Below are 27,593 nucleotides of genomic sequence, written 5' to 3' on the forward strand. Positions count from 1 at the left end.
CGCGGGGGGGCCTTCCTGGCCGCACAACCCGCTGAGACCGATCTCCCTGCTCCCCGCTGCAGCCCACGAGGAGCCGGCAAAATGGCCGCGGGAGAGGGAGAAGACGCTGGGAGGCCGGTTCCACCGGCAGCCGCGTCCAACCTAGCTGAAAAAGAAAATAACAGCAACAAAAAACAAGAAATGCCACTTACCCCGGTGAAGCAACAACTAGCGCCGGGAAAAGAGAAAGAGAGACAGAGAAGCAGAACAAGGAAGCCACGCCTCTCCAATTAAGTAATTAACTTTGGTTTTTTTGGTTTTTTTATTAAATGAAGCACAACTTGATCCAAAATAAAGCTAACAAACACAGAGAATAAAGCCCCAAACAAGGGAAGCAAAAAGAAAGGTTATAGGTAATCGGGAGCAAGCCCAGATTCCCCTACTCGCATCTGCTGGAGTCAGAAGATACTGAACTCCTGCAGAGGGGGTAGTAGTACTTATCGTGACGCCCCCTCAAAGCTTTGGGCTGACTCCATCTGCTGGATTGGGGACATAACCCACGGTCTGGACTGATCCTGGTACGTACAGGGAATTGCAAGCTATTTAAATACAGTATCGAGCGGTAGGTGAGCCGGACTGTGTGTGCGGCAAACGCGGGTGCGCCCGGCACTAACGCAGCTCTTCCTACCGCTCCTTACTGTATCGGCCCGATAATAATGTAACAGCAGAAGGAAAAATGATCAGCTGAAATAATCATGTAAAGCGCGACATGGCCTATATCTCTGGCATATGCTCACCATATGTTGTTATCATTTTGCTGGTTTCTCTGAAAAGTAGGATGCCATTTGGAGATGAGACGTCGAACTGTAGCCGCTGGGACCTAAAACCAAAGTGGAAGAGAAAATTTCAGACTGGAGGCAATGGGTGCAGGAAGTGGGCAGTGAACAGAGTATTGGGCTCCTTCTCACCTGTTGTGCACCAGCTCGGCCATGAGCTTCAGTACTGGGGTGGTGCACGCTGGGTCATGGTACCAGAGTTCAATGGCTCGTTGTAGTATTGGCATGTAGGATGGATAACTGCAGTAGGAAGTTAAGGAACTCTACTATTCAGTACTACAAACAGTAACACATGCTCCCCTCCTCATGCTGTCTGGCCACCTGACTCTCAAAAGGCTATTAGAAATGGTCAATTTTCTCAGTGGAAAAAGGTAAACAGTGGCTGCCTCAGGATCTGTACTTGGACTGGTGCTTTTCAATATATTTATAAATGATCTGGAAAGGAATACGACAAGTGAGGTGATGTGAATCGGTTATTTACTCTTTTGGATGTTAGAAGGACTAGGGTCCTTCTAATATCCAATGCCATGAAGTTAGCAAGTAGCACATTTAAAACTAATTGGTGAAAATTCTTTCACTCAACGCACAATTAAGTTCTGGAATTTGTTGCCAGAGGATGTGATTAGTGCAGTTAGTGTAGCTGGGTTTAAAAACAGTTTGGATAAGTTCTTGGAGAAGTCAATTAACTGCTATTAATCAAGTTGCCTTAGAGAATACCCACTGCTATTACTGGCATCAGTAGCATAGGATCTACTTAGTTTTTTCATACTTGCCAGGTATTGTTGGAAACAGGATGCTGGGCTTGATGGAAACTTGGTCTGACCCAGTATAGCAATTTCTTATGTTCTTAAATGGGTCGAGTGGCAGCACTACCATTACAAGTCCATGTTTTCATGGCTTCGTAAACACCTTCATATGGGTGAAATTTGGCACAAAATGTTTTGAAATGAGAGTGCATGGTCTCACCTCTGCCCTCACTTTGAGACATGAGGGATCTTTGAGGCACTGGGAAACAAAATGAGCACCTGTGACAGACACCAGTAGGAATCAACCAACCTAGTTCATTCAGCTAAGTATGAGAATGTAACAAGGGAGGTAAAACAGAACCCAAAAAAGTTGCAAGCTAAAATTACTACCAATTTTTCCAAAAATCATGATATCTATATCAGTTTTAAGGAAAGCAAAGCTACTTACCTGTAGCAGGTGCTCTCTATAGACAGTAGGCCAACTCAGCCACATAAGTGAGACACATCAGATGGCACCAATGCAGAATGCTCAAAAGAGCTCAAAATGATCTGGAAGTCTTTTTGAGCATGTGCAGGTTTCCATGTGCTGCTGCAGTGAAAGTCTGTCATTTTGTAAGCTAAGCTTCAACTCTATGGGGAGGAGGAATGGATTATGTGACTGAATTGTTCTGTTGTCTACAAAAAACTCTTATTACAGGTAAGCAACTTTGCTTTCTCCATGGACAAGTAGGACTAGATTCAGCCACACAAAAGTGTGGATTCCTAATCTGAGGGCTGCAATGTAACAATTTTTCTTCTTTGATTAGCAATGGGGGCATTGTAATCCAGTGTTGAGAGGATGGAGGGAGAACTGAAGCATCTAATTAAACAAGCTTTTAAGTACTGCTAGCTGAATATACTACTATCCCTGTGAGAATCCTCAAGACAGTAATGTTTAACAAAGACCATGTAGCTGCTTTGCAAGATCTCGAACTGAAGATTAGTCAAAGTGAGCTAGGAAAGCTGAAACTACTCAGACTTGATAAACTTTCACCTTGCCATGAAGTTGCTATCCAGATTTAGCATAGGAATATGAAATGCAGTCTGATATCCAAGTTAAAAGCATTTGTTTCATAACTGGTAATCCTTGATTGTTTGGCTTGTAAGAGACAAATAGTTGAGGAGATTTCCTGTAAGATTTAGACTAGTGGCTCCCAAACCTGCCCTGGGGGACCCCCTAGCAATTTGGGTTTTCAAGATATCCATAATGAATATTCATGAGATTGCCTTCATTGCATAAAGTTTTGCATACAAATCTGTCTCATGCATATTGATTGTGCATATCCTGAAAACCTGACTAGTCAAGATCCCTCAGGACAGATTTGGATACCACTGATTTAGACCTTTCCAAGTAGTCTAAAGTTCTTCTGTTGTCTAAGGTATGCAGCACTTGTTCACATTTGATTGAATGAGTTTTTGGAAAGAATGTTGGTAAAACTATATAGACAATCATGTAAAATTAAGAAGTCACCTTAGGTAAAACTCTGAAAGGGTTTTATAACTACCCTATTCTTGAAAATTTGTTTGTAGGGAGTATGAATCACTAAGGCTTACAGCTTACTTTCTCTGCATACTGAGGCTACTGCTATTAAAAAGAAAACTTTCTAAGAAAGAAATCTGAGATCCACTGAGGCTAATTCAAGGGGAGAATTCATTAGCTGAGAAAATTCTACATTTAGAGCTCAGTGAATAAGTGGTTCTCTACTCAGTGAATAAAGATGGCAATGAATCTTGCTACCATCGGATTCTGAGAAACAAAGTCCTTCCCAGGACTGATGATTTGCTGCAATAGCACTTAAGTGCATTCTGATGAAATTAGTCTTTAATCCTGATTTGGAGAAACTAAGACGATATCTCTGATGTATATCAAACAGACGATATCTCTGATGTATATCAAACAGAAAATCCTTCCCATTTAAAGTTTAGGACTGTCAAGAGGAAGACCTTCTTTGCAACAAGAAGAGTTTATTTTACTTCTAGGGATAGGAGAATGGCTTGCACTGCCCTGCTTTCAGTATCCATGCTGTAAGTGTCAGAGATGGAAGGTGGGGTGAAAATGTGTCCCATTGCATTGTGTTAAGGGATTTGGGAATGTTTGCTGATGTACTAGTTGAGCAATGACTAGATATTGAAGCTATGGAAATCAAATCTGGCACAGCCAAAAGGGAGCTATTAGAATCACATTTCCCTTGTCTTTTCTTAATTTGAAGATAATCTTTGATATGAGTATTGGTGAAAACGCATATATCTTGATTTTATGGAATGAAAAATGCGTCTGACACTAACAAATCAGGTGCTGGTCTACTGGAATAGAAAGGGAAGCTGTGGTTGAACAGCTGCAAAGAGGTCCACTTGCAGAGTTCCTCAAAGACAAAAGAGAAACTGTGCTATGCCGAGGGGTGTGGGGGGGAGGGTGGAATGATCATTTCTGGGGTTGCAGAAGATAACTCAATGATTCCAACAAGTCATTATCTTTGCCTGGGAGGTGAATTGTATTGAGGAATATTTTTCTTGGAATTGCCCAATTCCATATCTTGCATAGCTTTGAGGATCCTGTCCCACCCCTCTTTGTTTATGTAATACATTGCTACTTGACTGTTTGGATTTGAATTTTTATTCCCTTTAGTCATGTACAAAATGCTAAAAGCTTTGAAAATGGCACTCAACTCCAGAAGGTTTATGTGCAGCTTTTGTTCTTGTGCACACCATATCTCTTGTGAGCAAACTGTGTTGAGATGTTCCTCGTATCCTTGATATCCTGTTACTGTTAAGTAGCAAGTTATCCACCCACACAAGGCCAGATCATTTAAAAATCTCACCGGTTATATTCAAACTTAGCCATTTAGGGAGTACATGGTACAGATAATGTTACTCTGTTACAGTGAAACGCCAAGTATTTCAATATGCATGGAAATGTGCTTGTAAGCATCCTTTATATCCAGAGTCATCAGCCAATCATTTATCACCAAGAATGGAAGGATGGCCTTAGCAAATTCATTTTGAAGTTTTCTCTCTTGAGATATTTGTTGTTACTAAGGTCTAGAACTGAACAAAAGCCTCTGACTTTTTTTGCAATAAGAAAATATCTCTGGTAAAATCCTGTCTCTTTCATTATTGGGACTGGTTTTATCACAATGGCTGCTAATAAGGAGATAGGTTCCTGTTGCAGGATTTGAAGTTGCTCCAAAGGAATCGAATGAGGATTTGCTGTGGTGAGAAAAGGTACATTTTAAAAAAGTTTAGGCAGTAGCTCTTCCAGATTAATTTTGAACACTTAATCTGTGACAGACATTGGGGGTAAAAAAACTGAAACCTTTATACCCAATGGAAGTGCTTTGGAGAATGGGGTGCAATTAGGCCCCAATTTTTGAGTGACCTGCTAACTGGACCTTGGTTGAGTCCTCTCTCTAGGAAGTGATTTACCTTGCTGCGATTGCTGCTATGATTGCTGTCTTTGAAAATGGTACAGTTAGTACCTTCTTAGAAGGTAATAGTATTACTTTCTGTAAGGCTGCAATGGATATTTTCTATGAGCTCAGAAGTAACTGCAGACAACATTTGAAGGGCTGAAGAGCGATCGTTTATAAGGTCAAATGTTTCCTTGATTTTTGTCCCCAAATAAGTTATCTCCACAACTTGATATGTATGTCCTCCCAAAGGCCTGAGACTCTTAGCCAAGCCAGACTTCTGGCTCCTAAAGCTATAGCAGATCTTGAAGCAGTTTGAACATCATATTAAGACCTTTATTAGATGTTTGGCACATTCATCAGCTTTTTTCAAATGAGGCATAAACTGATCCTGTGAGGTCAAAGAAAGAAGAGATCAAGCATCTCTGTTTTCTGTAGCTTATTATAAAGATATTGGAATATTTGAATTGGAGGGCTGAAATTCTTTTTTACATCACCAGATTGGAAGATCTTCCTTGTGTTGTCCAGTAATTTGGTGTCCTGACCAGGAGTACTAGTGGAGTGTGCCTTTGATCTTTGTAATTTTTTTTTTTTTTGAGGCGGACTCAACTTCCACAGATTCATGAGGCAGCTGTATTTTATACAAGCTGAACTTTGTATTTAATGTTCAGTTTCCTGGCAACTGGGGTAGTGGAGGAGTCTGTTATATCTTAGATTGCACCTCTTGAAGGGATTTGGGAATTGGGAAAGAAATAGCATATGTAGGCACCTGTATATAATTTAGAACCCTAGTAAGGTCTTCATTTGAATCTACTTCCTCTTCCAATTTAAACAATTGCTTCTGCCATTTTTTGGTGGGAGGCAGGGTAAGTCAGGTCCTTCCAGTGGAGTGGTACTTCTAACTGGTTCTGGTGAGGGATCTAAAAGCAATCTTGTTGGCTCCTCACCAGGATGGAAGGAGTAAGAGCCATAAGATGAACACGAATCTTCTTCAGAGTCGAAAAGCAGAATGTGAAGGTCCATCTCACAGCTCCATCTCTTGGGAGTCCAATTGTGTTGACAGCTTCTCCAAAGTGGGTTCCATAAGCAAATGTGGAGGAGTGGATGGAATATGCTTCATATAATAATGGACAAACTCCAATCATAGTTTCTGGATAAATGGATGGCACTCAGGAGGAAGCACCACTGAAGTGTCTGACTCTGGTACCAAGATGGAAGGAGAGCTCTTTCCAGTAGAAGGTTTAGAATTCAGAATTTCTATGCAGAGAAGTTGCTGCATTAGCACCTGGACATTCAATGTTTATAGCTCTGAGACCTTAGCACAGTAATTCCTATAGGGGATGCTTTGAAGCTCTCTGTGCCAACCAGGACGTCGTTATCCTTCTTGTGCCCTGAACCTGAAGAGGCATGGCTTCAACGCCAAGGAGACTCAAGACTTCTCTTTTTAGGTACTGGCCTCTCCGAACATCTTACTTTTCTTTTCCTCTGATGAAGAGGATAAGGGAAAATTGGTTCTTACCTGATAATTTTCTTTTCTTTAGTCTCACAGATCAGTCCAGACAATTGGGTTTTTCTACCCTACCAGCAGATGGAGACAGAAGAAAAACTTTACTGTACTACTGGTATATAACACAATATGCCATCTGCAATCGTTCAGTATAACATGTAACCAAGCTTAAAAAATGAACTAGAACATTAATCCCCTAAAACTACAAGCAGGACATATTAATCAATCAGTAAACCCAAAGCTTAACTGGATCACCCTGTCCAAAGAAAAGAACCGGAATAGCCAAACAGATCTGATATATTTACATACAGAATAGCAGCTACCAGTGCAGTCTGCAGAATCCACAGGTGGGATTCTGGATTTATCCGTGGGACTAAAGGAAAGAAAATCATCAGGTAAGAACCAAATTTTTCCTCTTATCATCCCTTAATCACAGTCCAGACACCTGGGATGTACCCAAGCTCCCCTAAACCAGGTGGAAACCTGCAAGACCTGCTCGTAACACACTGTCTCCAAACATTATTGAATCCAGAGCCTGGGCATCCAGTCTATAACACTTGGCAAAAGTATGTCAGTACGACCAAGTGGCTACTCTACAAATCTCCCGTGGAAAGACCAACTAGGATGCCACCTAGGATGCTGCTTATGCCCTAGGAGGAGCATGAAGGCCCACCGGAACCTATAAATCCTTGGATATGTATGCAAAGGCAATTGCCTTCTTAATCCATTTAGCAATAAATGCTTTTGAAACTTTCTTCCCTCTCCTACAACCATTAAATACAAACAAATGACCCACATTTCGAAATCTATTTGTAACCTTTAAATATCTCAAGAGAACCCTGTGCATATCTAATACATGCAGCTACTTAGCACTGAAAGTGGTCTCTTCGTTCCTTTTGAACCAGTTCATAGAATTACCAGCACTTTGAGACATATATATATTTCTAATGGAAACCCCATCCTCCGAAAACTGCAGAAAGGGGTCCCTGCATGATATAGCCTGCAACTCTGAAACATGCTTCGCCGAGTAAATCACCAGCAAAAATATCGTCTTCAAGGTAAGGTATTTCAAAGAAGCTCTCTTTCAAGGGCTTGAAGGACAGGACACAGATTTCAAAACCAAATTCCAGGGCAGAAAACACCTGCCTAAGTAGGGGACACAACTACTGGACCCCCTTTGAGAAACCTCATGACATCCGGATGGGAAGCCAAAAAGGATCTGTGATTCTTCCTTCCAAAACACGCTAAAGCTGCTATCTGAATCTTTAGGAAGTAGAGAACAAGACCATCCTTTTCTGTAGAAAGGAAAGAATTAGATGGACTGAGGCCTGAAAAGGAGAAACACCTGATTTATCATACCAGGCCTCAAATACTTTCCAAAATCTTATGTGCACCAGGGGAAATAGCTTTCTAGTTTGAAGCAAGTTGTAATGAACTCTTCCGAATAATCCTTAGGTCTCAACTTCCTCTTCTCAAAAGCCAAGCAGTAAGAAAAAAGTGATCTACCTGATCCATGAAAACAGGACGTCTTAACAGGTCAGGAAAATGACAGTCTTAAAGGTCCCTCTATAACCAAGTTTACGAGATCCGCAAACCAAAGATGTCTGGGCCATTCTGGAGCTACCAGAATTACTTTTCCTTGCATTTCTGTTTTCTGTGCATTTCACTAGCTTGCTGCCGAAGCCATGGTTGAGAGCGCATATCGAGACCCTGAGACCCTGAATTCCCACCTCTGGCTGAAAATAAGTGGTTGCCATTAAATCACACTGACTTGATCAATGACATTGCCTCGTGAGAAAATTCCCACTCTCCAGGATCCAACAAATTTCTGCTGAGGGAATCCACTTGTACATTCTCTACATCAACCACAGGAGATGCTGATAAGAGCCTTAGGCGGTTCTCTGCCCAACAAAACAAGGGTGCCACCTCCAACTGAAATCCCTGGCTTGGTACCTCCCTGTTGGTTGATGTACACTACTGTTATCACATTGTCTAACATCACTCACTGCCCTGTCATGGATTAGCGTTTATGCCCTCGGCTGCGACTGAAGAAATTTGCTGCCTTGGCACTGCTCCCTGATGCCATCAGATCCAGGCAGGGACTGCCCCAATGAGACTGGATAAGGCTGAAGGCCTCTTTCGACAGCTCCCATTCTCCTGGGTCCAACTGTTGTCTACTGAGATAGTCCACTTGCACATTTGTCCACTCCCACAACATGTGAAGTGGCTATCCCCTGCAAATGTTGCTCCACCCAGGCAAAAAGGTCCTGGGCTCCTTGGGCAACCGCGTGACTCTTCATTCCTCCTTGCCGATTGATATAAGCCACCACTGTTGCATTGTCCAAACACACACAGACCATTTGACCTCGGACTTGTGGAAGGAATTCCACCAATACCCTGCATACTGCTTTTGTTGCCAAGCAATTGATAGACCAGGATACTTCCACCGGCGACCACAGTCCTTGTACCATCCGTTCTTGACAGATCGCCCTCACAACCCTTGATGTTGGCATCCGTGATCTCTAAAACCCAGCCCAGAATCTCCAGGCCCATCCCTTTCTCCAAACTGGGCCGAGACAGCCACCACAAGACCTGTAAGTATCCTTCAGCAGTAAAGGCCGATGAAACTCTGAAAATGGATTCCAATGAGACAGCAACGTCCCATGGCACCAAATTCAATGTAGATGCCTTTGAACTCAGAACCTGAAGATAATCCCAAGGCCTGGGCACTGGCATCCACAAAATCCACACCACCTGGGATTGTAACTTCTGAATCCTCTCCAAGGTGAGAAACTCTGCCGAGCTGAGTATCGAACTTTGCCCCCAAGTATTCCAGCATCTGCTATATTCAATAAAAACAGTGCTGGATGTGGGTTTAAGCTTGTGTGTGTTATGGTGAGGATCAGATTTGCTATATCTGCCCAGAAGACAGTAATTTTGGGGCAGGTCCACCACATGTGAAAATATGTGCCTGTTTCACCACATTGCATCCAGCAATAACTATCCCATTTATCTGAAAATTTATGTAATTTAGCAGGTGTGATATGCCAACGGTATAGAACTTTATAACCCTGTTCCACCAAAGAGGCTGAAATAGAGCACTGCTTAGATTGCTCAGGTGACTTCGCCAAATTTACCACCCAGCTAAAGGACCGCAACATATCCATCATCGGGTGCACAGACTACCAGCATACCTCCTCCGATTTTCCTTGGATAAGCCAGTCGTCCAGATAAGTATGAACTAAGATCCCCTCCCTGCAAAGGGCCGCTGCCACCACCACCATCACCTTTCTGAAAGTATGAGGTGCAGTTGCCAACTGAACGGGAAAAGTTACCCTAGAACCATAACACAAAGAAACTTAGATGTTCTTCCCATCAAGTCCAGCAAGGCCCAAAAAACTCCACACGAACTGCCGCTATCACCATCCGCAACGTTTCCAAACAGAAAAATGGGGAACTCACCACATTACATTTCACCTTTTGCAGATAGAGGATGGGATGAAAGGCTCCTTCCTTTATTGGCACGACACAGTAGATAAGAGTACCAACCACGACCGCACTCCCTGGCCGCCACCGGTACTATCATGCCAGCAACTGAAGGTGACACAATATATCCCAAATTGCCGGACACTGCCATGAGACACCATGAAAACTTCCTTGATGGGGCAAAAAACTTCTAAAGCATAGCCACCCCTTTTTATCTCTAGGACCCATTGATTCAAGGTAATCCTTGTCCACTCTTCGTAAAACTGTGATAGACAGTCTTTCACCCCCATCTCGAGAGAGTGGACCAGCCTAGCCTTACTGCCACCAGCCTCTTGGTCTGAGCTCCCTCAGGGAAGTCTACGGGTGCCTCGAAAGGACAGCTACCTACCGGACCTCTGGTTCTGCCCCGAAGACAGTGCAGAATCCTTATTGGGACAAAAACAGTCTCACCTCCCATAACCTAGAGCGAGGCGGAAAAGACTTTCTGACTGTCATCTTATCCTCCGGCAGCTTATTCCCTTTAGACTCCCCCAAAACCTTCATCAATTGATTCAGGTCCTCCCTGACAATAATTTTGGGGCAGGTCCACCACATGTGAAAATATGTGCCTGTTTCACCACACTGCCTACAGCAATAACTATCCCATTTATCTGAAAATGTATGTAATTTAGCAGCTGTGATATGTCAACGGTATAGAACTTTATATCCCTGTTCCAAAGAGGCTGAAATAGAGCACTGCTTGATCCTCAGGAAGCCTTCTCGCCAGTACTGAGGAGCACTCAATGCTGGGATATCCGCCTCCCAATGCTTTATATGACCGGGAGGCATTGGAGGATCACCATTAAGCAACACATATATTTTTGAAATAACCTTAACCAGGGACTCAGCCTTATCGCAGAAACCCTCAAACAGCAATTTGCCCTTTAGGCCACTTTTGACTTAAATGCGGGGGTACTTTGCTCACCAGCTCCGGCGCACTCTCACCGCCATTTTCGCGGGCTTCTCCCTCCTCTAGCGCTGCCCCGGGAGGCCGCGATTTCGCATTATCAAAAGAAAAATGTTTTAAGTCCACTATTTTCTTTCTGACTGACATCTTGGTGGGTTCTCAAGTCCCGTCTGCTAGTTTCGTCGCTTTTGTGGAGGTTCGGTGCTCTAAACGCTGCAGTTATTGAGGTCGGTATTAGGAGCAAATTCCCTAGGCGGCCATTCAGTGAAGTGACGTCACTTCCTCTTGATTTTGATAGGAATTTAATAAAGTTCTGAAAGAGGATTCCAATTCAGAAGTGCAATATTTCCACCACTGACGTTCATATTTTCTCAAAGATTGACACATCAATTTAAGAGGGAGTCGACCAGAGTTGCACTCTAGAATTCCTAGGTTTGAAAGCTTCTAGTGCGGCAAATTTGTCCAAAACCAAGCATAAGGTTGAATCCCATTGTGAAATTGAAGCTGTAATATTAGACATGGGAATACTGGGTAGCAAGGGTGAAATGCAGGATGAGAAAAGTATGGTATTAATACTGCGACATCGGAGAGAACTAGCCTGTGAATTGGATACAATAGTAAGAACTGTATTGTTGAGATTATTTACCTAATAATCTCCTTTTCCTTAGTGTATGCAGATGGACTCAAAACAAATGGGTATAGTGTGCTCATGCTAGCAGTTGGAGACGGATCTGACGTCAGCACAGGTACATATACCCCCACAGGAAGTATAGCAATTCAGTAATCTTCCTTGCAAAAGCTTTTATGGATATATGTGTGACTGACCGATCGTTTAAATGAACAGGATTACCCTGACCAATTGATGGTAGCTGGAGACCGCCAGTGTTCTCAACCGGAAGGCGTCGACACCCGGTAGGGTGGAAGCCCTATGTAAGCAAACATGGCTTACTGTGAGTCGGCGAATCCCCATGTATACCAGCAGCCGGGCGGGATGCTGAGTCCATCTGCATACACTAAGGAAAAGGAGATTATCAGGTAAGTAATCTCAACATTTCCTAGCGTGTAGCAGATGGACTCAAAACAAATGGGATGTACAAAAGCTACTCCCGGACTGGGCGGGAGGCTGCCCGAGAAACGTGTAGGATTGCCCTCGCGAATGCTGTGTCCTCCCTGGCCTGGACGTCCAGACGGTAGAATCTGGAGAAGGTATGGAGGGAGGACCATGTCGCCGCTTTACATATCTCTGCCGGCGACAGCATCTTAGTTTCTGCCCAAGAGGCCACTTGCGCTCTGGTAGAGTGAGCCTTGACCTGTAGAGGCGGTGGTTTTCCTGCCTCAACGTAGGCTGCCTTGATAACTTCTTTAATCCAGTGGGCGATGGTCGGCCGTGAGGCCGCTTCCCCTTGCTTCTTCCCGCTGTGAAGGACGAACAGTTGGTCCCGTCTTTCGTACTGTTTCTGACATTCCCAGGTATCTGGACAGTAGTCTGCCGATGTCGAGATGGCGTAGTATTCGACCTTCTTCTGATTTCTTCAAACCTTCCGTGGTAGGCAAGGATATGGTTTGGTTGAGGTGAAATTGTGAGACCACTTTGGGTAAAAAGGATGGAACTGTGCGAAGATGGATAGCCTCTGGAGTGATTCTGAGAAATGGATCACGGCAGGACAGTGCTTGTAGCTCTGAGATGCGGCGTGCTGAACATACGGCCAAGCAAGAACACCATCTTCAAGGTTAACAAACGGAGAGACAGGCCTTGAAGGGGCCTGAAGGCGGATCCCGCTAGAAATTCCAATACTAGGTTGAGGTTCCACAAGGGCACTGGCCACTTCAGTGGCGGGCAAATGTGTTTGACTCCTTTCAGGAAACGTGAAACGTCTGGGTGTTTGGCAATGGAGTTGCCTTCACGCCTGGGACCGTAGCAAGACAGCGCTGCTACCTGTACCTTGATGGAGTTGAGGGACAGACCCTTCTGGAGTCCATCTTGTAGGAAGTCCAAGATGATAGGAATCTTAGCGGCATGTGAATTGGTGCTGTGAGAGTCGCACCAGGCTTCAAAAACTCTCCAGATCCTGATATATGTCAGTGATGTGGAGAACTTGCATGCTCGGAGGAGTGTATCTATTACCGGCTCCGAGTATCCTCTTTTCTTCAATCTAGCCCTCTCAATGGCCAGACCGTAAGAGAGAATTGAGCTGGATCCTCGTGGAGGATGGGACCTTGCTGCACCAGGTCCCAGTGTGGAGGCAGGCATAGAGGATTCCCTGCCAGTAGTCTTCGCATGTCTGCGTACCAGGGTCTTCTTGGCCAGTCCGGGGCCACTAGAAGAACTAGGCCTCTGTGTCACTGAATCCTGTGTACAATGGCACCCAGCAGGGGCCACGGAGGAAAGGCGTATAAGCAGGATCCCCTGAGGCCATGGTTGTACCAGGGCATCGATCCCCTGGGCCCGAGGATCCCACCTGCGGCTGAAATATCTGGGAACTTGAGCGTTGGACCTGTCCGCTAATAGGTCCATGGCTGGTGTCCCCCATCGATCCACAATTATCTGAAAAACTGTGGGTGACAGCTGCCACTCCCCCGGGTTTAGGCTTTCTCTGCTGAGGAAGTCTGCCTTCGTGTTGTCCTTCCCGGCAATGTGGACGGCGGAGATGTCCTGAAGATTTGCTTCTGCCCAAATCATCAGGGGAGTTATTTCTAGGGACACTTGTTGGCTTCTGGTTCCGCCCTGTCGATTGATGTATGCCACTGTGGTGGCGTTGTCTGACATCACTCTGACCGCTCCGTCGCGAAGTCTGTGGGCAAATCGCAGGCATGCAAGCCTGACTGCCCGTGCCTCTAGTCGGTTGATGTTCCACCTTGACTCTTCGCTGGTCCACCGCCCTTGGGCGGTGAGTTCCTCGCAGTGTGCTCCCCATCCGTTCAGGCTGGCATCTGTGGTGAGCAGAATCCAGGTTGAGGAGGACATTCTTGACCCCCAGCTTATGTGGCCGGGCTGTAACCACCACCGTAGCCGATTCCACACTCTGGCCGGCAGAGGTAGGTGCATGGTGTAGTTCCACGATCTTGGACTCCATCGAGATAGAAGGGCGCGTTGCAATGGTCTCATATGAGCCCGCGCCCAAGGCACCACTTCCAGAGTGGATGCCATGAGGCAGAGGACTTGTAGGTAATCCCGAGCTGTGGGCCGGCTGGCGCTCAGCAGGACCTGCAGATGATTCCGGAGTTTTAACTGTCTCTTGGAGGTCAGGCTGACCTTGTCGTCTTGGGTGTCGAATTGGACCCCTAGGTATTCCAGCGACTGGCATGGCTGTAGGGAACTCTTCTTTATGTTGACTACCCATCCTAGGCTTTCCAGAAGAGCTATAACTCTGTTGGATGCCCGGTGACTCTCCTCCGGTGATTTTGCCCTCGTCCATCCCAGGTAGGGATGGACGAGAATTCTCGTCCATCCCAGGTAGGGATGGACGAGAATTCCTTCCGTCCTGAGTGCTGCTGCCACTACTACTATGACCTTGGTAAAGATCCGCGGCGCAGTGGCTAACCCGAAGGGTAAAGCTCGGAACTGGAAGTGCTGATTCAGGACTTTGAAGCATAAATAGCGCTGGTGATCCCGATGGATTGGGATATGCAAGTAGGCTTCCGACAGATCTAGGGAGGTGAGAAACTCCCCTGGCTGTACTGAATTCTTGACAGACCGCAGAGTTTCCATGCGAAAGCTGGGGACCCGTAAGTGTCGATTGACTGACTTGAGGTCCAGGACGGGCCTGAAAGTGCCCTCCTTCTTGGGTACTATGAAATAAATGGAATAATGCCCAGAATTTCTCTCTCCTGCAGGTACTGGGATTATGGCTCTTAGGGTCAGGAGCCTCTGTAAGGTCACTTCTAGTGCCGCTTTCTTGATCGGTGAGCAGGGAGATTCCACAAACTTGTTCGGTGGAATCCGAAGAAAATCCAGGTAATATCCTTCCCGGATGATGGCGAGGACCCACTGGTCCGAAGTGATCTCGACCCACCTGCGGTAGAAGAGGGTTAGCCTGCCCCCTATGGCTGCTACCCTCGGATGGGTCGACTGATTGTCATTGTCGGTTACGGCCGGGGCCAGAACCCGGGCCGGTTCCCTTCTTAGTGTGCTTAGTCCGAAAGGGCTGGTTCCTGGCCTGAGAACGAGGTGCTTGATAGTGAGTCCTGTAGGGGTTGAAGTGCTGCGAGTTTCTACCTCTGGATGGTCTAGAAACAGAACGCTGGCTCCTCCTTGACCTGTCTTCTGGCAGACGGGGTAATGGAGAGGCACCCCATTTAGTAGCCCAGTTCTTGAGGTCGCTGCCGAACAGTAGGGTACCACTAAAGGGCATTCTTGTGAGTTGTGTCTTGGAGGACGAGTCGGCCGCCCAATTGCGTAGCCAAAGTTGTCTCCTGGCTGCCACTGAGGAGGACACTCCCTTGGCTGCCGTACAGACGAGGTCGGAGGCTGCGTCAGTGAGAAATGCGAGAGCTGATTCCATGTCTTCTCCCGGGGTGTTGTTTCTTGTCTGTGATAAACAGGAACGCGTCACCACGGTGCAGCAGGTCGCGATTCGAAGGGACATGGCTGCTACCTCAAAGGCTTGTTTCAGAATGGTGTCCATGCGTCTGTCATGCGTATCCTTGAGGGCCGCTCCCCCCTCCACCGGAATGGTGGTGCGCTTCACAATTGCGTTAACTATGGCGTCTACCCTGGGGCACGCCAGCAGCTCCTTGGACGCCGGATCCAGAGGGTACATGCCAGACAAGGCCCGACCCCCTTTGAATGAGGCCTCCGGTGCCTTCCATTCCAGCTCGATTAGCTGCTGTGCTGCTTGTAGGAGAGGAAAGTGGTGAGCTGTTTGGCGCAGGCCCTCTAGCAGGGGGTTCTTTATAGGGTCCCCTGGGGTGTCCTGGCCCGGAATGGCCAGCTCCGATAAGCATTGTGAGACCAGGCCTGGAAGATCTTCTTTCCGAAAGAAGCGTCTCATGGTCCAATATGGTTCTATCTCTGAGGGAAGTTCACCCTCCTCGGGGGGCTCCCCATGTTCCTCGGAGCAATCCGAATCCCCATAATCGGGGCTGTCGGGTGGCTAGTGGCCGCGCCTAGGTCTCGAGGGTCCAGGGGCCGGATCAACCGGGACGGAAAGACCCATGCGAGGAGCAGACCGCATCTGGACAAAGGTGTGAATCCCCTTAAATAATTCCACCCAGGAAAGCAAAGCCGGATCTGGCCGTAGGGGCACCAGGTCTCTCGGGTTCCCTGGCTGCTCGCCGCGGCCTGCTAAGTCCTGTGTGTTCCCTGAGGAACCGCTGGGCTGGGACCGGTCTTGTCCTGGAACTCCCATGGCCTCCTCACATTGGGCACACATAGGGAGTCTGCTTCCTCGCTCTGTGTGGCTCTGAGGTTGCATGCTGAGCAGAGGCTTAGAGCGTTCATGCCTGATTCTGGAGGTGCCGGCTCTGCGGACGCATGGGCTCTCTTATGCTCCATTCGCCTGAAATTTGGTGTCGCCCAACAATGTGCTCCTAACACGTGCGCTTAACAGCATGCGCCTAGAACGGGCGTCTTATGAACGTGCGCCTATAACGGGCGTCTTATGAACGTGCGCGTATCCTAGTAGCGTGCGCTTAGTCAACGTGCGCCTAACGCGTGCGCTAACAACGTGCGCCTAACGCGTGCGCTAACAACGTGCGCTTAATTGGCGAAGATGAGTAGGCAGGCAAAATGGCGACCTCCCAGGCGGGCTGCCTCGTAGGCACGCCCAGTTAGTCCACACTTCCTCGGAGACCAAGTAAAGATGTACGCCTTACCTTGTCTTTGGCGCTTCCCGGCTGCGACCCGGGCGGTCTCCGGCTGCGGGGGGGAGAGGGTAAGTACCTTCACCGCCGCGCTTAAGGAAGTGCACCCGCTGCCTCTAGGCCGCGCCCGAACTCGTCTCGCCTGGGGGCCAAGTCCACGCCGGGACCGAGGCTGCCTCTAGGCCGCGCCCGAACTCGTCTCGCTCGGGGGCCAAGCCGCGCCCGAGCCCTTCTCACTCGGGGGCTGGGTCCCTGCCGCGAACCGGCCACCGGACCGAGGCTCTTACCTCCGAGGGACCACGGAAGTCAGCTCGGGAAACTCGACTGGGTGAGTGACCGCCTGGTATCACCACAGGAGTGCGGGGCTCGTCTTCAGTAGGTTTCTTCTATGAATTTAGTCATTAGAATTTGGAAACACGCTCAGCGAGCGCGAGGTAGCTCCAAACTGCTTTGGAGGCGGAAATTACTGAATTGCTACACTTCCTGTGGGGGTATATGTACTTGTGCTGACATCAGATCAGTCTCCAACTGCTAGCACGAGCACACTATACCCATTTGTTTTGAGTCCATCTGCTACACGCTAGGAAATGATATGATTTTGAAAATGTATTAACAAATGATCAGACCAAGGGACCCCAGTAATGGATAGGGATAGAGACTCTGACAAATACAAGGTCTAAAATGTGGCCTAAGTTATGAGTGGCAGTTTGAATTAGCTGATGCCAACCAAGAGATTTCAGAATCTCTAAAAACAGAGCATACTGCATGGAGAAAGGGGTAGGATCAACATGTAAATTGAAATCACCTAAGATTATCATGTTTCAATTAAATTTGGAAAGTAGTTGTTCAAAGAAAGATGGATTGGTCTGTAAAAGCTTTGGAGGGCAATAAACTAAACATTTAGGTTTCCAAGTATTTTTGTAGATGATTAGTAGGCCATCACCTTGTTTTTTCTACACAGTTGAGAAACACAGGAGAAACTGCTGGACAGATCTGATTTAAAATTATAAAATCAGCATCTAAAAGGCAGGATTCATAAAACAGCAAAAATTGTTTTTCAAAAATTAAATCGTGCATTAACTGAAATTTACTCTTAACAGATTGAACATCGATAAGCATAAATGAGACAAATGTAACCAATGAATTAGATGGGTGAGTTTGAATAGGAATTTGTGTATGATAAGATGGCTGACGGAGCACTGAAGAGGACTTGATTGAAAAGAGATCACTATAACTTCCTTGTCCGATATCTGTTGAGATTGATGATGGCAAATGATCTGAAGCATTGTTGTCCTTTTCTACCTTGGTGGCCCTTGGTGTGCACAATGAAGCGCACAAAGGAGCTCCTTTGTCACTGTACATAAGTACATCACGCACACCTCCGGCACCACACGCCAGTTCTTCACCCCCTGTACTGTGACAACATTGGGGGGTGGGGCCATGGGCCGCAGATGACCGGTGAGCCAAGGGTAGCAGCGGGAACATCTAGGGCTCAACAAAAGCTCTTCCAGAGGAGCCAGAGGGTGTAGAATGGCTCGTCGAACCAGTGAGGGTGCAGGAAACAGCAGCACACAGTCCTTCACCAGCGTCGCACACTAGTTCTTCACCCCCTGTACTGATGACATAATCGGGGACAGGGCCACGGTCCACAGAAGACACGTGAGCCAAAGGCAGTGGCAGGAACATCCAGGGCTCAGCAAAAGCTCTCCCAGAGAAGCCAGAGAGTGTAGAATGGCTTGTTGATTCGAGGTGAGTGCAGGAAACAGTAGCATACAGTCCTTCACTGACCACCTTAATACCCAGTTCCTTCTGAACATGGGAAATAAGGGGCCTCAACTCCTTCTTACGGAACAGACGAACCACTTGCGGGACATCTCCCTCCGTTATCGGGACCTCTTCTGGATCAGCCAGGGCCTTATCCCTGTCATGATCAAAATCCACCGTGAGATCTGCTGGGTCATCCAAGATCCACCCCCCCCCCCCCCCCCCCCCGAACCAATCCCAAGACCATCTTCCGGGTCATCCAGGTCCAAATCTGGGAGACCGGTGTTCGTAGCCCTCCTGTTCCAGCCCGGAACATCCAGCAAGGCACACGTGAGGGGAGGAGCCAGACCGCAATTAAAATCTCTGCGGTGGAACCGAGACGCCTGGGAGACCGGTGTTCGTAGCCCCCCTGTTCCAGCCCGGAACATCCAGCAAGGCACATGTGAGGGGAGGAGCCAGACCGCAATTAAAATCTCTGCGGTGGAACCGAGACGCCTGGGAGACCGGTGTTCGTAGCCCCCCTGTTCCAGAGCGGAACATCCAGCAAGGCACACGTGAGGGGAGGAGCTGGACCGCAATTAAAATCTCTGTGACAGCGGCGCCCTGCCGACGGGCCGCCAAAGCCGTGCGCGCCTAAGGGGTGCGCACGGCTTGGTCCGGACTAGGCTGGACAGGAGGAGAACAACCGTCCCTAACTACTGAGCCCTTGGCATAAGGACAGTACCGGTAAACCCTCTATTTTTGTGTTGTTTTCTTGTTTAGCCTGTTATGCCAGCGAAAAGGAAAGGCAAGGTGAGGGTATTTCCCTCAGATCCCCTACCTCCCTTATTACAGCTAGAAATAGATTGGCTTATGAAACAATTAGAGAATGAGGGTCCCAGTGACTCTATTGGAAGCCCCTTGGTAGAACGAGAGGCTCCCCGAGATGAGGCTTCCCTCAGCCCTGTTTTACGCCCTCCTCCAGCCCAACGAAGGAGCAGCAGCAATATCTACATAAGGGGTTGGTCAATTGCTTGCTTCGGAAGGAGCTACCTCCGTGGTGGAACTGGAGGAAGAGGAGAAATCATTAATAGCGGTAACATCTGCTAGAGAACAACATGAGACTCCCCATTTAGAACAACTGGAGGAAGTAAGGCCAAAAACAACTAGACCGGAGACGGTAACATTGGGGGCACTGTGGGACTTGGTAAGCGGGTTAAATGTGACTGTCAACAGATTGAAAAAAAAGATAGATACGGTGTCTTCAAATTTATCCCAGCAGTATGTGGGAATACAACAGCAAGTCAATGAAATAGATACTAGAATTGATTCAGCAGAAGGGAATATTAAATCTTTACAGGCAGTGAATATAGCTTTGTTGAAAGATCAGTCCTTGTGCTCTAAAAGGTTGGAAGTAATTGAAAATAATACCAGACAATTAAATGTAAGAGTTATGAATTTTCCAAGAATAGCTGGGGAAATTCCTTATGTTTCTTTTAAAAGATTTCTAACCGAAGTTCTTGGTTTCTCTGAAAATAATATGATTTCAGTAAATTCTTGCTATTTCCTAAAAAAAAGAACTTCTGGTGTGGCAGTCTCTATCCCAGCTAACAACCAGTTTCCTGGAAAATTCAGCCGTTCAAGTGCTTGAGAGAGAAACGTTAATAGTCTCATTAATATCTACGGCTGATATAAGTAGCTTAATGAGAAATTACTTCAAAATATTTCCTATATTATACCTAGGACAAAATGTTAAGATTTTTCCAGATTTATCACCAGTATCCCGTCTTAAGCGACGGCAATTCCTTGAATTAAGACAAAGAGTCTTGACATTAGGTTTTTCCTTTATGTTAAAATATCCTTGCCATTGTGTCCTAAAAAGAGGTATGGAATCATTTGTTTTTACTCAGGTGGAACATTTAAGCCAATTTGTAGAGTCACGAATACCTGTAACCTCCTCCCCTGTTGACCCTTGATGTACAGGGATTAGAAAAACTAAATTGTTGTGGTCGCTGATTGCTTTTAATAATATTATTGTTTAATATTTCTTCTCTTGTATTAGCCAATAGGTCTGTTTTATTTTCTGTTTTTCTTTAAACAGATAAGTGGGATTTTATTTTCTTGTTACAACAGTATCAAAGATTATTATTTAGGATGTAAATCCAATTTAAAGATATATAGATGTGTCTGTTTGGAATTATTGCAGTAATACAATATTGTATTCTAAAAGTATATACGATTAATTAAATGGAAAAAAATAAATAAAACTTAAAAAAAAATACCCAGTTCCTTCTGAACATGGGAAATAAGAGGCCTCAACTCCTTCTTACGGAACAGACGAACCACTTGCGGGACCTCTTCTGGATCAGCCAGGGCCTTATCCCTGTCCTGATCAAAATCCACCGTGAGATCTGCTGGGTCATCCAAGATCCCCCCCCCCCCCCCCCCCCCCGACCAATCCCAAAACCATCTTCCGGGTCATCCAGGTCCAAATCATCTGAACCGCCAGGCCCCTCAGGATGGTCCAGACCCAGCCAGTGAAGGAGGTCCCCTTGACCCCCTGGCCAAGGAGCCCCCCTCTGCCTCTTTGCAGCAGTATGAGACAGCTGACAGAAATGCCTTTTATAGCCAGTGCTTTTCCTGGTTAAAAAGGATTTATGCATAAGATAAACTGAGGAAAACTCCACATCATCCTCTCCCCTGTCTGCCCCAGAGTTCGTATCTCCTCCCCCAACATGACTGCTGGAGACAATGGGGGAGGGGAATCCCTGGGCACCCGGGAGTCCAACACCTTCCAAGCTGTAGCCCTTCTCTTGCCTGACAGGCTGTTTAGGATCCCAGTATTTATCTTGACAGGAACCTGTGGCTCTCCTTCCAGCCTCGTTCCCCCCAGATGGCCTCTCCCCTCCAGAAACGAATCATGGCATAGCGCTGCTGCATTCAGCTGTCCCAGAGCCAGACCGCTGGCCTGACAAGCTTTCCCACACTAGGAAACCGCTGTTTGCGCTATCTTGTCTCCACGTGGTTCGGCCTGCTGCAGAGGATACAAGCCACATAATTGCAGTGTGCCGGGAGAGGAGGGGGAACACAGCCCAACGCAGCCTCTGCCTCCCCAAGCAGCCCAAAGCTTTCCCAAGCTAGGAAATCACTGTCGGAGCCATCTTGTCTCCATGCAGCCAGGCCTGCTGCAGAGGAACAGAAGCCGCATGATCGCAGTGTGCAGGAGAGGAGGGGAACACGGCCCAATGCAGCCTCCGGCTCCCCGAGCAGCCAGAAGCTGCGAACAGGGGAGCTACACTGCTCCCTTTTCCAGCTCAGGCCTGGATCATTGGAGCGATGATCAAACCAGAAACAGCCCAAGTAATTGCTGCTGAAAGAAAATGTAACTTTTTTTTTTTTAAACAGCAGCCACAGCAAAGGAAGAAATTCAAGGAAAAAAAAAAAGGAATTCTTCCCTACTACTGGCAACACCTCTGGGAAGGAGCTTTCAGGGGATAAGAGGGAACCAGGATCCCTGGCTATCAGACCCCTGGATCTGCTGCGGGCTAAAGCTGATCAGGGATTATCAACCTGAGGGATGGCCCACGAAAAAATCTAACACCTCAGGAAGAGTCTTACTTTTTTTCTGTCCCTTCTTTTTCCTTAACTGCAAGTTTGCACCTCTACCATCTGCTGGAGACAAAAATTGAGGGACTGCAGGTGGCACTCTCAGTTATGCAGTAGTGCCTCAAGGTTTTTAGTTCTCTGCCTCCAACTACTGGTAGGGTCGCAAAACCCACTTGTCTGGATTGATCTGGAGTACAAACAGGAAAAATGTATCGAGCAAGTTGATACACTGCACTTAGAATGTTTTTGCTTCTTCAATGCAGGCTGTGATGGCTCCAGGATTGATGCCACTTTGTCTTCAATGCAGGGTGGTCAGTGAAACTAGTCCCTGGGGCTTTGGCCTCAGTTGACAAGGGAGTGTTTGAGGAGCTTCTGCTTAACTCCTTTCCCAGTGAGGCAATCGAAGCTGCACTGCAGGATGAGGACCTACTGTGACTTTGGAGAGATTCACACAGTTCCTCGATGCGAAGTGCCATGGACTTCTGCGAGCAGATGGACATTCATCCACAGGCATAGCAGCTCTTCTGGTCACGTTCCAGGCCAAGGCATTGGTAATTCATAGCTGATAGTGAGGGAAATAATCTTCCCACAAATACAACTTTTGAAACTACTCAACGGAGTTGCTTTCTTCTTCTGACTGGACATGGTGGAAGAGAAGGCTACTTGTCCTTAAGTTGTTTTGTTTGTTTTTTTGTAGTATTGAAACATTCTGTTGTGGGACTGCAGAGGCAGAGAGGCAACTTAAGAAGAAAAGAAGAAAACTGAAGTAAAATTATTGAATTGAAAAGGTTTTTAAGGATTTTTTCAGAAAATAAATAGTCAGTTTATGTCTGTTGTGCTCAGATAAAATATGACAGAAGAGATTCACAAGGCAACACCAGCATATGCTCAGTAAAGCTCAAAGCTACTAGCTTGGAGACATCGGTCCTTTTGGTGCTGTAGCATGACATTACCCACTCATAATGGCTAATTCATCCTACTTATTGACCGAAAAAAGGACTTAACACAGTCATTTGGACCAGAAGGTGTACATACAAAGCCTAGGAAAAACTGGAAGAGAGTGCAGTAAATATCAGGGGAAAAGCAGTTTAAAAAAAAAAAAGCAATGCCAAGTTAAGAAATATGCAAGTGATACTGTTTTGAAGAGGTTCAGGGCATGAAGGCACTGGGAAGCAGATCGACAGGCAAAGACTGCCTCTGCTACTGATTCCAGGCTGTACTAGGGCTCCACAGGGACCAGAGGCAGACAGGGCAGGATACATCCAATCAAAGAGCATCATGAAGCTGGTCTTTGCATTGAAGGCAAAAGCGATTCCCCTCAGGTCTCTCACCAAACCAACTAAGGTTCTCTGCAAAGAAAGTAAGCAAACATACTATAAGCAAAATAAATACATAAAAACACATACTTTGAACTCCTCACACTGTAGTGCAGCAGCTTGTACCTGGGAATGCAAGGGCTCAAAGATTGTTATGCACTTCTCTCGGTCAACAGCCCAAGGCAACAGTACAAACTTAGAAGAGAAAGAATGCATATGGCCGAATCCCTGTTGAAAGAGTTTACATCGGGACTGTACAGAAATCAAAGCAGCCTTCTCAGTGGACCCTGCTAATTACAGACTACAAAATTTCAGGAACTAAGGGGGTTCTAGGCCAGTGGTTAAATCCAGTTACATTCTGAAATCTATAACCTTTTTATTTCTCCACAGAAATAATACCAAATTAAGTTCAAGCATCAAGGTGACATAGGTTAACAACAAATATGGTAAAGTAAGGCAGTGATAAGCAGCACTGGCTCCAGCAGACAAGGAAAACACTGAAAGCAATGGAAGGCGGCTTTTCATTGTAAAAATCTTGGATGCATTGACCTGTTTCCCATGACCTGCAGCTTTGTGTCCTATGAAAATCACCTTGCAGGCAGGGGTTTGGAGAAAAACGAACAGTTGGTAGGTTAAGACATGCCCTTCTTGTACTGCAGTGCACCATGTTCAAATCCACTGGACATGAACTGTACTCTCTTTCTTGGAAGGTTCTACGCCTTGTTCTCAGCTCTTCCCTTCTATGTCTTTATTCTAAAAGTCATAACAGAGAACTGGCTTCCATACTAGCATCAGTACAAAAGATGGAGTCTATATGTGCACAACATCTGGAAGGCTGGAAATCTGAACATTCCCAACATAGGAAGAGCAGTCAGATGCTAGCAGCAGGGACTCACTTTTGCTTCTTGCTCATTGAATGTGTTGGTGCTGAACATCTGTGCCACAGCCTCAAAGGCAGCTGTGAGAGGCAGCATGAACTGCTCAAACTGGTCTTCATCTTCTCCTGAGAGAAAGCAAGTGGGTTACCATTTTAAAAGTCACCAACAAATCTCTGCTCAATAAGATCACAATTTGCTATTACTATACATTCTCCTTCCTGCACTGGAAGCACAAAATTTACTGTGGCCTCTTCCCTCACAAAAGAATATGGAATTAGTGCCCTGATTCTGTTGCTAATTCCATGTAATTGAAGGGCCACTCTACAGCATAGCAGGTGCAGAGACATGAACAAAAAGATGAAGTATGGTGCTATATAAAGGCTGAACTCCCACATTTTTAGTCTCTTGCAAGAATCAAGTCTAAGACTATATCAGAGTTGCTTACCTGTAACAGGTTCTCACAGGACAGCAGGATGTTAGTCCTCACATATGGGTGACATCATCAGGATGGAGCCCAATCATGGAATACTTTTGTCAAAGTTTCTAGAACTTTGACTGGCACCTACTGGGCATGCCCAGCATGGCACTAACCCTGCATCCAGCAGGGGTCTCCCTTCAGTCTCATTTATAGTAAAAATAGCGTGTGAAAAATAAAACAAATCGCAAGCACCCACCCGCCACCCGCAGGGTGGCGGTTGGGTTTCGTGAGGACTAACATCCTGCTGTCCTGTGGGAACACCTGTTACAGGTAAGCAACTCTTTCTCACAAGACAAGCAGGATGGTAGTCCTCACATATGGGTGAATAATGAGCTGAGGATGCCCGCGCATGTACCAAAAATGTCAAAAAATGTGCAAAAGGCACAACAACAGGGGTGATTTTTGGAAACGGGCAGCCTGAAAATCCCAGTGGGTCATTGTAGGAAGTTGGGTATTAAGCTGAAAACAAATTGCGCAGAACTGACTGGCCAAAAAGAGAATCTTGTGCGCCAGCTTTGTCCAGGCAATAGTGGGCTGTGAAGGTATTGAGAGAACTCCAAGTAGCAGCCTTGCAGATGTCAGCAAGAGGCACAGACCAAAGATTTGCTACAGACGTTGCCATTGCTCGAATGGAGTGCGCTTTAACGCGTTCCTGTAACGGAAGGCCTGCTTGTTGGTAGCAGAAGGAAATACAACCAGGACGACAGGGTCTGCTTTCCCACCGGGATACCCAGTTTAATTGGATCAAAAGAGATAAATAGCTGGGTGGACTTCCTACGGCCTGCAGTGCGTTCCAAATAAAAGGCTAATGCACGTTGCAGTCCAAGGAATGCAGAGCCCGCTCACCTGGATGTGAGTGGGGTTTTGGAAAGAAAGTAGGCAAAACTATAGATGGATTTAAATGGAACTCAAATTATTTTCGGCAGAAATTTAGGATGAGTGCGAAGGACCACCTGATCATGAAGAAATTTTGTGTAAGGGGGGTATGTCACCAGTGCTTGTAGCTCACTGATCCTGCGGGCAGACGTCAAAGCTAAAAGGAAAAGTACCTTCCAAGTGAAATGTAACTCGCAGGAGTGCAGAGGCTCAAACGGAGGTTTCATGAGTCTCGCTAAAACCACATTAAGGTCCCAAGCCGGGGCCGGGGGATGGAGAGGGGGCTTGAGGTGAAGCAAGTCCTTCATAAAGCATACTACTAAGGGTTGTGATGAAATAGTCATCCCCTGTACCCTTATGGAAGGCGGCCACCGCACTGACATGTACTCTAATGAAGGAAGTTTGTAAACCCGACTCCGAAAGGTGCCAGAGATAGTCTAAAAACTGAGTTGTGGGGCAGGTAAAAGGGTCTAACTCCTTTGAAGTGCACCAAAATGAAAACCTTTTCCATTTAGAATGGTAAGATTTTCTAGTAGAAGGCTTTCGTGAAGTTATCAGAACTGGGATACAGAGTCCGAAAGATTGAGAGGCCGCAAGATTAGCCTTTCAACATCCAAGTCGTCAGTGACAAGGCCTGAAGGTTGGGAGGGCGCAACTGTCCGCTCTGAGATATCAGGGACGGATCTGTGCCTAGTCGTATTTGTGGACGGACTGAGAGGTCGCGAAGGATGGGAAACCATACCTGTCGTGGCCAGGAGGGGGCTATTAGAATCATTAGACCCCTGTCCCTGCGTAACTTCATGAGAGTCTTGCTGATGAGAGGAAGTGGTGGGTAGGCAGAGAGGAGGCCTGTCGCCCAGGAAAGGGCGAAAGTATCCCGTGGTGTTTTGTGATTGCAATGTAGGGAACAGAAGTTCTCCACCTTGTGATTGTGAATCGATGCAAAGAGGTCGATGCTCGGATACCCCCACTTCTGAAATATCCAGTTCGCCAACGCGGGGCTGAAACGTACGACTGAGTCTGTCCGCTAGAACATTGTCCACACCCACCAGGTAGGTCGCTCTCAGTAGCATGGCCTGAGAGAGAGCTAAGGCCCAAATTTGTGCTACTTCCTGACATAGGAGGTAGGAACCGGTCCCCTCCCTGCTTGTTAATGTACCACATCGCTACCTGATTGTCCGTTTAATCAGGATTGTTTTGTTGGATAAGCAATCCTTGAAAGCGCAAAGGGCATATCTGATCGCTCAGAGCTCCAGAAAGTTTATTTGATGTCGTGCCTCTTCTGCAGACTAGGTTCCCTGAGTCTGCAGGTGGTTGACATGTGCTCCCCAACCTAGGATGGAAGCATCGGTTGTTAAGATTATCTGAGGTTCTGAAGCTTGAAACAGCAGCCCTTTGAGCAGGTGGGACTCTTGGATCCACCACACCAGTGAGAGACGAAGCTGCCTGGTGACATGGACTATGTTGGACACTGAATGATGTGCCTGTGACCACTCAGATTTTAATGTCCACTGCGTTACGCACATGGCAAGTCGAGCCATTGGGGTGACATGGACTGAGGACGCCATATGTCCCAGCAAGACGAGGACATGACGAGCAGTCGTGATTCGACGAGACTGCACAGTGCGCGCCAGACCCACTAGTGTATGAGCTCGGTCCCTGGGAAGAAAAGCCTTTGCCTGGATAGTGTCGAGATCCGCTCCGATAAAGGAGAGAACTTCAGATGGAGTCAGATGGGATTTCTGATAATTGATTAGAAATCCCAAGGACAGTAGAAGCCGCACAGTAAGATGAAGTGAAGAACTGCCTCCGAAGACTGAGCACTCAGTAACCAGTCATCTAGATAAGGATAGATGTGAGTGCCTAGTCCTCTTAAATATGCGGCTACTACTTCCAAGCATTTCGTGAAGACACGAGGGGTTGATGCCAGGCTGAAGGGAAGCACTCA

The 27,593-nt window shown here is 46.6% G+C and overlaps 1 protein-coding gene across 3 annotated transcripts in view; it reads right to left on the minus strand.

Moving 5' to 3' along the window:
- XPO7 (exportin 7) overlaps positions 1–27,593 on the minus strand; it is a 314,334-nt gene that overhangs the window by 86,711 nt on the left and 200,030 nt on the right. For all 3 annotated transcript variants that reach the window (XR_003857049.1, XM_029603861.1, XM_029603860.1), the window contains 4 exons: positions 24,310–24,416; positions 23,358–23,446; positions 948–1,055; positions 777–859 (listed from right to left, as the gene is read on the minus strand). Coding sequence is in view for 2 of the 3 variants with exons in the window: in XM_029603861.1 (XP_029459721.1) it covers positions 777–859; positions 948–1,055; positions 23,358–23,446; positions 24,310–24,416 (387 nt within the window). In the remaining variant the exon portion in view is untranslated. The remainder of the gene's footprint in view (positions 1–776; positions 860–947; positions 1,056–23,357; positions 23,447–24,309; positions 24,417–27,593) is intronic.

This window comes from Rhinatrema bivittatum, chromosome 5 (genome assembly GCF_901001135.1).
Source record: "Rhinatrema bivittatum chromosome 5, aRhiBiv1.1, whole genome shotgun sequence".
Taxonomy (NCBI): domain Eukaryota; kingdom Metazoa; phylum Chordata; class Amphibia; order Gymnophiona; family Rhinatrematidae; genus Rhinatrema; species Rhinatrema bivittatum.